The following is an 11,200-nucleotide window of genomic DNA, read 5'->3' as shown; positions in this document are numbered from 1 at the left end:
TCTCAATTTTGATAGCTCTTGTTTTAAAAAAAAAATCTGTGCTTACCTTAGACACTGGCCTTTGAGTGACTGTAAGCTTGCCAGCGCAGGTATGTGTGCACGTACATGCAGTGTGCACACTTCCAAGTGGGGAGTCAGAGTAATTTGCTTAGAAATTCGTATCTGGGGCTGGGAAGGAGCTCGGTTGGAACAGTGCTTGCCTCGCACCCATGAGATTCTGAGCAGCAGTCCCAGCACCAATGTAAAAACCTAACATCCCAGGTCTGCGGATGGGAGACAGGATAGTGCTTGGGGCTTACTGGTCAGCCAATTTAATCAAACTGGTAAATAGCAAGTTCAGTGAGCGACCTTATCTCAAAAGGTAAGGTAGAAAAGCAATTGAGGAATGTTTCTCTCTGCCTCACAGATTCACATGTGTCTACACACATGCACACAAACCCAGATTCACTTGCTAGTGGCTACTCTATTATGTGGGACAAGGCTAGAGCTCTTGGCAAGAAAACAAGTGCCAGCCTGCCCTCAACACTAGACCAGAATACATTTATGTTTAAAAGCTAAGAGTTAGGGTGGGAAGGAGTGGCAAAGTGTAGCTTGTAGCTCAGTGGTAGAATGCGTGCATACACTGTGCATACAGTGATAGAATGTGTGAGTCCTGGCTCAGCCTCTAGCACCAAAACAAATGGAGAAGTACTTGGGAATTAAAAGTGAGACTCAATGAGGTCCAGTCCCAGTAAGTGCGTTGCTGAACTTGGAATGAGGTGTGTGCAAGGGCAGCCAGGGACTTCGGGGATAGGGATGGGTAGGCCCACTTCTGCACCATCTCCCTATAGCCACTTCTCCCTATAGACAGAAAGAGGGGCTTTCTCCACACACCAGAGTCAGTCATGGCCAGAGTAGCAGTCTCTCCTGTCACAGCTATAAAAACCCAGGTGGCATATTGGTGAGTCCATATTCTAGGATAGCTTTTGGTTGTGGGTAGGCAGGATTATATTGAGCACTGCAGAGTGTCACAGGCAGACAGGTTGCTACTTATCCACGAGTCCCCTCCTGGTTAGAGACACTCGGGGACAGCCAGGCTGGAGCTTCTTCCTTCAGCAGCACACTTCACTGGGGCACCCGACCCGGTCCCTGTGAGAGCAAGCCCCTGTCAGAGGCTCAGGTGGTCAGTACATGAAGAGGGCAGTGAGAGTCGCCCTTCACCCACAGCACAGCTGATCCCAGGCCTCCCATCCCATCCCTGCCATTGTCCACTCTGGAGCATCCTCCCCAACACAAGTAGCTAAATGTCTTCTTAAAATGGGACTGCAGCCCTAGAGTAACCAGCCTATCCCCGTCCTTTCTCCTGAGCGCACCAACTACTCCTCCCAGGTTCCTGCCTGCCAGAGAGAGAGAGAGGGAGAGAGGGAGAGAGGGAGAGAGGGAGAGAGAGAGAGAGAGAGAGAGAGAGAGAGAGAGAGAGAGAGAGAGCACAAATTGTCAGGGCTGCCTTGTGGAGAGAGGATGGTGGGGACCAGGCACACAGCCCTGCCTCTTTGGCAATCACTGCCAACCTCAAACCTCCCTTGCTGTTGACCTGCACTTGTTAGTAAGGTAAAGGCCTACGCCGGCTGAGGGATCTGTGCAGAACTGACTCCCTGACCTCCAACTCTGGATAGGCAGGTCATTTCCCAGCAAGGCCTTTTCTGATTACACTCTAGTTCTCAGCATCCTCAGATGCATACACTTCTCTATTTTGCAGTCCTTATTTGGGTTACATAGGTGCTGACATACTTGGAGGCAGAAACCCTGACTCTTGTCCACAGCTGAATCCCTGCCAGTAGAGTGGGTAAATGAATAAAAATGAGAGAGGTCTGAGGCTGTAAAGTGAGACAACAGTCTTATTTCAGAAAAGGGACCCTAAGGACATGCCTGGGGACCTGGCCATTCTGACCCACATCTGACATAATAGCCACTTGGGCTGGCCTTGTTCTTCACTGAGCTCTTGGAATGACTCCAAGAATGGAGTTGAGGGCCCACATTACTCTTGTTCACTCACTGGCTGTGTGAGTCATCTCTGCAGTCACAGCAGGCAGTCTGCAACACTAAGGTCAGCCCTAGCTGCAGAACAGTGGCGTGGAGTAAATCACCCGCCCTCACCTGGTGCCTTCATTCCTTCAGCAAGTGTGCCCTCAGCTGGTACCCCAGTATATGCTGCTGAGGAAGAAATGGCTGAGCTGAGTCACAGTTACCTAACCGGGAGGAAAATTAATGCATTGTTATCAATCTGAAGGCAGAAAAGGCCCACAGCCAGATGCTGTGCATCTTCCAGAGTAAGTCATGATTCTGTTTGGGGGCCTCCCCTTGGCCTTGTGCATAAATCAGCAGGCTTCTTGCAGGGAGAGTAGGGGCCTTTGTCAGGGCTTGGGGAAGGAGCCAGCACCCAGACTCTACTTCCACAAAGGTCTGCCACCCTCTAAAGGACTGTACTAGATTTCTCAGACACCCTTCTCATCCAGGAACCATCTAGAAGTGGTGCCACAAACCATCTCCCAGGAGGATGATGAAAGGGGCTTTTAAAGCCAGAATGCAGAGTAGACTATGGCAGCCCCATTTTCTCTCCATGGGCCTTAATTGAATGACCAGGAAGATAGACACATCTGTGGCTTATCTAAACCAAGGTGGGATGGTTTTCCCGAGAACAAAGGAAGAAGCTAGGCTCAGGTAGGAGACACATCCTAGAAATCACAGACATCCCCAGCCAGCTCCTGGTCTTTCCAGTCACCCTGCCTCTCAGCCACCCTCATCTTTTTCAACAAGTGTGCAGTAACATAATAAAATGCCACCATACAGCAGAAAAACCTGTGAGGATTGGCAGCTGAGGCCTAGGGGATGGGGAGTATTTGGAGCAGTGTCACATTTGATAAGCACTTACTTGGAAGGGGTAGTCTACAGCCAAGAGCAGCTTCATTTGTTGGGTCAGAAGTTGCCTTGTCGGGGGCTGGAGAGATGGCTCAGTGGTTAAGAGCACTGACTGCTCTTCCAGAGGTCCTGAGTTCAATCCCCAGCAACCACATGGTGGCTCACAACCATCTGTAATGGGATCTGATGCCCTCTTCTGGTGTGTCTGAATTTACAGTGTACTCATATACATAAAATAAATAAATATATCTTTAAAAAAAAAAAAGTTGCCTTGTCACAAGGTGTATGGGACTCTGCTCTCAAGTGCCTTATGCCATGCTTGTGGGATCAGGCTAGGTCTGGCTCTCATGCCTGTTAGACCTTAAACTCTCCATGGCTTCACCCAGCAGATCTACTTCCTGCTTTCTATCATGTCCCGCATGCCAAGAAGGAACTTTGCCTATCCTGTCACTCAAGAATGTATCTGGAGAAGGCTCTCCTGCTGTGTCTGTGGCTACAGTGCCTGGCACATGCCCAGTTCCTCGGCCTCTACAGCAGGGAAAAGCAGAGAAGCTGGGCAGTGGACTTCAACTCTTGGTGCTTCGACTCCAGGACACATTTGCTGTCCCCGTCCCAGTGGCTTTACCACCTGTGAGACCTGGGCAAGTGCCTGGGTGGTGATTCTGAGCCTGTCTTCCAGGAGCCTCTTAGCTCTGCAGCCAGCCCCACCCCAAAGCATGAAGAAATCCAAGGAGCAGAGTTAAAAGGAAGGAGAGAATGCAGCAACGTGTGTCCTTGACTGGGTCAGGGCATCTCACAAATCCTGGCCAGGCCTGTTTGACTAGGGCAGAGGTTGATTTGCAAATGCTTTGTGTCCCTAAACCATCGCTGCTGCTGAGCATCAGAGGCAGAGCTCATAAATAAATAATTCTTGAGTTTTGGGATTGCTGGTCTCCCTGTCTCTACCTCACAGTTCCAGAAAAGTGAGAAGCTGCAGAAGCAGGGGCGTGGACTATAGACTATAGAGTCAGGTGGGGCGTGGAGCTCGCCCAGGGTGTTAGGTGTGGCACCACGGCAAGTAGCCTGCTGTATCTCAAGCTTCCAGTCCTCAGGAAGCAGGGAGCACCGTAAGTAACAGTTGCTTCCCGGGGAGCCTGTGAGGCTAGGCAGAGTGATAAAGTGAGACCCAAGGCAGAAAGTACAACACGAGGTATGGAGCGTGAGTTACTGCTGTTGCAGGGTTAGGATTGCCTTTGGGGATACTTACACCCCAGAAGCTTTGATGGCCTTTGGTTCTGGGATGTCCACATAAGCTCCAAAGCCAAGGACAAGGCCTGAAGAGCAGCCCCTTGTGCATGCTTAGATAGGATAAGCGCTTTCCACAACACAGGCAAGTGACCTAAGCTACTGTGGTGCTTTCTGCTAACTAGAGCATCATTGTGAAGATCCACCGAGACAGCCCATGGCCTGAGTTCCCCCACTGTAGTACAGACCTGGGATGTGAACTCATAGGTAGTTTCTCTTTAAAGACAGTGATCATGTGAAGGGAGGTCCAGTGGTGGTGGCTAGAGGCAGGCCTTCTCACTCACTATCCAGAAGAGGTCGTCCAGGCTCTGCCTTTTCCTGACTCACAGATTTCACACACCTGGGTACCAGGGAGCTCCACAAGAGACCTTAGAAACCAGCCTTTGATGTGTCAGTCATGTTTAATAGTTTTCCTCTTCCCTCAGGACAAGATAAGCAGGTTAGCCCATTCTAAACTATGCCCTTGACATTGTAGGATCCACAGCTCATAAAATCTGAGGTCACTCACAGTTGTGCCACCTTGCACCAGCATTGGTGCCAGGGGCACTCGAGGTGTGTGTACACACTAGGCCATCTCAGGGCCTGCCAGCCCACAGGGCCCAGCTGGAAGTCTTATCACCTGGCAGGAGGATGTTGAGATGGTCTTAAGAACATTTAATATTCAGTATTGTCACTTTGTTTTATGAAATGAGTTGATTCTTGTGGCCTGTAGATTTAAGTATGAACAGACTTGGCTTAGTGGGCCATGCATCTAGCAGATCCATTGTTTAAGCCCCATGTATGAGTAGTAGTAGGATTCACCCCACATGGTTTTGGACCAAGTAAGAAAGTTCTGTATTGTAGGGAAGAGTTGTGCATGCCTTTCATCTCAGCATTTAGGAGGCAGAGGCAAGTGGATCTCGGAGTTTAAGGCCAGCCTGGTGTACATAGGGAGTTCCAAGACAACAAGAGCTACACAGTGAGACCCTGTCTTGGAGGGAAAAAAGTTCTACACTTGTCCCATCAATGCTTGGCCCTGGGAGGCAGGAACCAGATAGAAACAAATATCACCATCCCATCCCTGCGGTGGAAGACTGAAAAAGCCAACTTCTCACTTATCTGTAACCAGATGACAGAGTCTGCTCTTGTTAACAAGCTTCCCTTTTGGTATGGGTACACTGAAGTTTAAGTCATATATGAGGTAAGAGTGCTATTGCTACTCGAAGTAGATGGTAGGAAAAGCTGAACAAGAATCATCCAAGAAGCTGGTCAGACAGAGCTCAATTCACTGAGGGAACCTTTGGGGAGACCCTGGTGACCTTTCAAGCCTTGAGCCCTTCTAGAACAGCCTGTGAGATTTTTCCTCCCAGCTCTGTGCTGTCTGCCATCGAAGGGAAGGAATCCCAATTGTGTAGCACATGGGCACTGTCCTGCTTTAAGTTTCAGACCAAAGGCACCATCTCTCAGAACCCTCCTGTACTTGAGAAGCAGCCAGTGGGTTAAACTAGGAGATCCAAGCTCTGAGAGGTTGCATGCACAGCTCAAAGGCACACAGCTAAAACAGGCAGAAGCTGGCAGAGAGCTCAAGATAACCTAGTTCCCCAATACCCCTGCCCTCCTTAGGACAAGACTGCGCTAGGTGCATCAGTCACCCCTTGGCCAGAAATGAAAGCCAGAGGGTTTCTGCTTCAGTACACAGGCCAATGTTCTGGGTCCAGACTCTAGCACCCACTTGTAGCTAAAGGGAGTGGCTTTCTGTTATGGAGGAGACACAGAACGCCTCTGCACCCAGAGAGTGCTGCCTGGAGAGGACCACAGCTTCTCCACTACACCTGCCCCCTGGAAGGGGGAGACTGAGGGAGCTCAGCATTCCCAGTATAATTGAATTTTTGTGTTCTGTTAGGTGTAGCCTCAGGCCTGAAAGTACCCATAACCCCGAGCCATGAGCCCCTCCACAGTGCCCTTTGGGCTGCTAGTCTGCCCTCTACACCCTGTTCTCAACGAGTAGAAATGACCCAGATCAATACTCACTGATGGTGGTTGGAAAACTGGCCCACTCCTAACACCATCTCTGCCCTTGTGTACACTAGAGTAGAAGCCGGTCCTGGTCCTGTGAGGTGGAACACTGTCCCATGGCTTCTCTTTGCTGTGTATATGTTTGGCTAGCAGATAAGAGTTGAACGTATTTGCTTTGTAGAAGACTAAAATTACGCACAGTCTGGTAAAAGGTGAATGTCCTCTTCCTTCCATGCCCAGTGCCTCACCAGGCTATCCTGGGGCATGCAGCCCGTGAGTCCCTGCCCCTTGTACCCGACACACTCACACCTGTCTATCTTCCCACAGAGGCCTGGCCTGCTTGTTGTCACCATTGTCACCCCAGCCCTGACATGGTCTTATTCTTATCTGCTACTCAGTAAATATTGGCCTGCTGACTGCTGCCATTTTTACACAGTTGGGACTGTATGCATCTTGTTCTGCAGTCTGGTCTGGCCCTTTGAAGTGGGCTTTCCTGTGTTGAGAACATAGGTGGGGCATATTGCACTTGACTGCATTCAGTGGAAGTGCCCGAGTCAGATGTCCAGTGTGCCAGTACCGTGGCCACGGGTGCTGTACTGTGTCTGCTCACTCTGCCTCCGAGAACCTGGAGTGTGAGCCCCGTTAGCAGTTCTCTTCCAGCATGGTGCTTTAGTGGGAGGGCCGAGTTAGAGCTAGGGGCCCTGATGATAGCGTGTATCATGGAAAACAGTGGCCATCTTTGTCACCTGTGTGACAGAAAAACAGCCCCCATCTAAATTTCCTCAACTTGAAGCCCTTGTTACTGGTCAGGAGCAGCCAGGGTGAATCTATCTTGCACAGCCCAGGTGGCCTGGAAAAGGCTCCTAATCCAGAGAATGGAATTGGTTAGTAGGCCAAGACTACTGTCAAGGGGCCTGATTCAGTCTGCCTCACTTCTGCCAGGTTCCCCTCCAAGCCAGTCAGCCCATCAAAGAGGTGCCAGGAAAGACTTCCTGCAGTTGGAATTTCTGTATCCATCACTCATGTGTCCAGGCCACACATCTGCAGTAACTCAGACGCAGCCATCCTTCACGCTCAGAATGGCTGTTTAGACATTCCCAGCCCTCCACCCTGTCAGTGTTTATTTTAAAATCATCCAGAAACATGCTTGCAACGTTAGTTAGCTCTCTGCCAAACGCTCCATTGCATCAGATAGTACTTCATGTGCATGAACCCAGTTCCTCAGAAGAGTCACTTGAGGAGGACCTGCCTCAGAGGACTATGCTTCAAAGCCCTCTGAAAGTCGTGGCTCAGGGAGGGTTAGGGAACAGTTCATTGCTTGCTGTGTTTGTGGGTTCTCTGAATCAGCCTCAGGGGCCACTCAGAGAAGCAATGACAGGCAGACAAACCACTATCTTCTGTGACAAACGTGATGTTGACAGGCACAGGTACTGCCATGGAGCTCCGTCTCCATGGTGGACCATTTATTGCTCCGTGTCTTCCAGTAATCCCTCTCCCCCAACCCCTGGAGAAACTGCAGCCCTGGTGCAATGTGCTTTTAAAGCACCCCACCTCCTCTCTCTGTAAAGACCTGAGGCAAGCAGTTTTCCCCTCTGTTTATATCTACCCCACACACACTGTGAGCTGCTTCTATTAAAAGCAGTCAGAGATTGATAACGGGTGTTGAGAAGGATGTCACTTATTTCACAGGCTGAAGGGGAAGTTGCTGTGGCTTTCAGTAAAAGCTCACAGACTTAGGCAGTGGCAGCATGCTGACCACTGGGGGGCAGTGGAGCTGTGTGCCCCCAGCAGCTTCCTTCACTCACTCTCCCTGAGTCTTAGGACTCCCCACCTTAAAAGACAGGGAAGGGCACTGGGAAGGAGGCAGATAGACGGGTAGAGATGAGGGTTCTCTCTGTAATGTGACCACTAGCTCAAGGATGTGGGAACACATCCTTAACCTGACCTTAGTTAGGGTCCCCTCCATTGGCAAATGGGAAAGCTTCGCGCACTATAGCACTATGGCTGAGGCACAGCAGGCCTCTGAGAGGTGTTGTCAGCCGAGAGTGGATGGAGGTCTGAGTTCTCCTTCCGAATCACCCCACTTTTCTTTACAGGCCAGGGGTGCTCACTAACTGAGCTGGGCAGAGGTCTCCAACACCAGCTACCATGGGTTTATTTCAGCTTGGGCTTCCCTACTAGCTGGCACTCCCTCTCTCAGGGTCTGCTGGGGCCTAACAAACAGGAGCTCTCCATTCCAAATCCAGGGAACATCAGCTCTTTGAAAGCATGTTCCTCCCACGCCCTGGCGTGCAGGCATCCCAAGGTTCTCCTCAAGTCATCCTGTGAATGCAGACTTGAGCATAGTTGACTTAGTTCCTGTCCCCAAACCCTTCATGCTCTCCCTCCTGCCTTCTCTCTTGGTCCTCAGCATCACAGTGAGAATAGGAGCTTGGAGCTGGCGTTCTTAGAGTATGAATACCAAGGCTCTGGGTCTCTCTGAAACTCTGTGGGCCTCAGTTGCTTTATCTACAAAACAAGGTGCTTGTAGAAATAAAATTACCTTATGCTAAAGGTCCACAATATAACCCCGGTACATGACGGCTCTCATGCCAACTGCTGTCATCATGGGGTCCTCAAGTTAGCAGGGGAAGAGTAGGGGTATTGGAGGTTGCCCACCTTGCCCTGTCTGCACTGAGGTCCTATGAACCATCTTCAGTTGGGCCTTCCCTTTGGTCCCATCCTTGAGTTCCCTGCCGAGCATCAGTCTCCTTCTCTTCATCCCTTCACAGCCTTTGCCAGCCCAGCAGTGAGGAGAAGAGAACAGAGGGGAGGATGGGATAGGGACCAGGAGTAGGGAGAGACCCCACTTGAGTTGAACCAAGTTACATAGACACACTTGTCTGCTGCCATCTTGTCAGCGAGGCAGGGGACACAGCTCACACAGTAGTGCACCAGCAGCCTGAGGAACTCTGCTCAGGAAAACCAAACCCTTGACTGTGCCATTAAAAACAACTTGAGGGCCAGTGTAAAGTAAAGCAGAGTTATTACGACAAGGGAACGGCATACTTAAATACCATGGAGGAAGGGAGTTTCAGGAAAATCACGGTACATGTCCAGGACATAAGCACAAGCGTTCTGAGAGTCATACTTGGATGTATTTACAATGGGCACAAAAGGACATGGCTTTTTAGGTTACTTATTCAAGGGGTGTAATTTACAACAGTGTTTCAAGAGAAAGCTGAAAAGTAAACCTTTAAAATTATGTAAAGGTCACATACAAGCCAGCCATTGTCTTAGCGTAAAGATTCCTCTGGAAGTGAGATGTGTGAGGGGTTAGCACTGCAAGCACAGTTAAACTAAGGGCACAAGCATCCTGCCGTACGTAAGTGAGCAGAGCTGGGTGTCACGAATGCCCTCCTGGCAGTGTCTTTAGGAAGACAGCACCTTCTCTGTAGGCTTTTGAATGAACTCTGGAGTAGGGGCTCCTTTCCCTTCCCAGTTCCCCTGAATTCCCCATCTTTCTCTACTGCCTCCCCGTGAGCCTGGCTAACATATTCTGGCAGGCTAGAAGGCAGGCCTAGCAACAACAGTGCTTTGGGTGTGGCTCTGTTATCCTTGTTTTGTTTGTTAATTAGTTTGTTTGTTTGTTTACACAAAATACCACTGTGTATCCAGGTTGGCCTTCAATTCTCCGCCTTTTTGCTAGGTAGTGGGTGTGCAGGTCTGCGTGGCTGTGCCGGATTTGCATGTGTACCTACCAGTGTCTTTCTCCCTTGCTTCCTTTTTGTATGTGAACAATGACAAACTCCTTCCCTTCATATCTAAATGTCTTTTGAAATAAAGTGAATTTTGCTTTGAACATAGTGGCTAGGGCAGGGCTACAGGTACATGCCAGGCTAAAGGGAAAGTCAATACTTTTGTGCCAGGGCAGGACACATATCTACACAAAGAGCGAAAAGAACATGGCAGTATAGAGTGGAGACCCTCTAAAGGCAAAAAACCCGGTGCTTCCAGTTGCTCCAGAAAGGCCACTGCCACAGCCAGACTGGGTAATGGGTAAGACTGGAAGCAGTGGCTTGTGGGATACACTTTTTTTTTTTTTTTTTTTTTTTTGCTGGACCTGGATCAGAGACACAGTGCCCCAACCCCAGTAGGGTGCTGGGATCCGACAGTGACGGTGACAGGAGGAGTGGTGAGAGCCTTTGGGTGACAGCTGTTCCCACTGTGCCCCCCTGGGGAATGTGGCAGTTCACTTCTGTGTGTGTAATAGCCTCTGTAGTGAATAGGACTACCCACTGTGGGCAGTCCCCCATCTCGGCTTTTCTGTGGGCCCTTGCTAGCTCTGCAGGGCTTGCAGCCACATCCTATCTTAATGACCCACCTTGCTGTGTCACTTTGGGGTGCCAGAAGATGCAAGCTCGGGCTCAGAGGGAAACAGAAAGGTGGCATGAGTCAGGGGTTCCAGAGGCCAGACCCAGAACCCTCTTACCAGTGGCAGGGAGGCCCAGCCTGTGAAGTTTCCAGGCCTAAAATGTGATTACAGTAAGCAGTCTGGAGGCAGTGTCTGCTCCAGCCCCAGGTGCACAGCTGTGGGAGGAGACAGCTGGGCTCTGTGGCCTAACGGGCCTTTGGCACCAGCTGCTCTGACGGGGGCAGCTGAGAGGCCTAGGAGGCCTCACTCTCTGAAGTAGAGGCCTTGCAGCCTGTCTCGCCCACACCAGGCAGGTTCCTTCTTAAGAACTGACCTCATGTGGCCCTTTTGCATGTGTGTTCTTTAGAAAAGAAACGATTCTATTTTTTTTTCCTTAGGGGCATTGTATGCCTGCTGGGCAGTCTCTTTCCAAACTGTACACACACACACACACACACACACACACACACACACACACACTCACTCACACACACACACCCTACCCCTCTCCTTTCTCTCCTATTTCTGCTATACAGTTAATACTGTAACTCTAATGTGAAAAATAAGCTTTGCATGGTGGCCATGAATTTTACATGAATCACATTGAAATCAATAAAGTCTGTAGAATGA

General features: G+C 50.1%; 1 protein-coding gene across 14 annotated transcripts in view; it reads left to right on the top strand.

Moving 5' to 3' along the window:
* The window catches only part of Clec16a (C-type lectin domain containing 16A), a 196,522-nt gene that overhangs the window by 114,554 nt on the left and 70,768 nt on the right, over positions 1 to 11,200 (top strand). For 2 of the 14 annotated variants that reach the window (XM_063268521.1, XM_063268520.1), the window contains exon 19: positions 3,288 to 3,821. The exons of 11 other annotated variants lie outside the window; for them this stretch is intronic. In XM_063268521.1, coding sequence (XP_063124591.1) covers positions 3,288 to 3,532 — 245 coding nt within the window. In that variant the 3' untranslated portion in view covers positions 3,533 to 3,821. Of the gene's footprint in view, positions 1 to 3,284; positions 3,822 to 11,200 lie in introns of those variants that run through there. One more of the 14 variants, XM_063268519.1, reaches the window with a different exon arrangement.

The sequence above is a fragment of the Rattus norvegicus genome, chromosome 10 (assembly GCF_036323735.1).
Source record: "Rattus norvegicus strain BN/NHsdMcwi chromosome 10, GRCr8, whole genome shotgun sequence".
NCBI lineage: Eukaryota > Metazoa > Chordata > Mammalia > Rodentia > Muridae > Rattus > Rattus norvegicus.
This window is presented reverse-complemented; position numbering and strand designations above follow the sequence as displayed.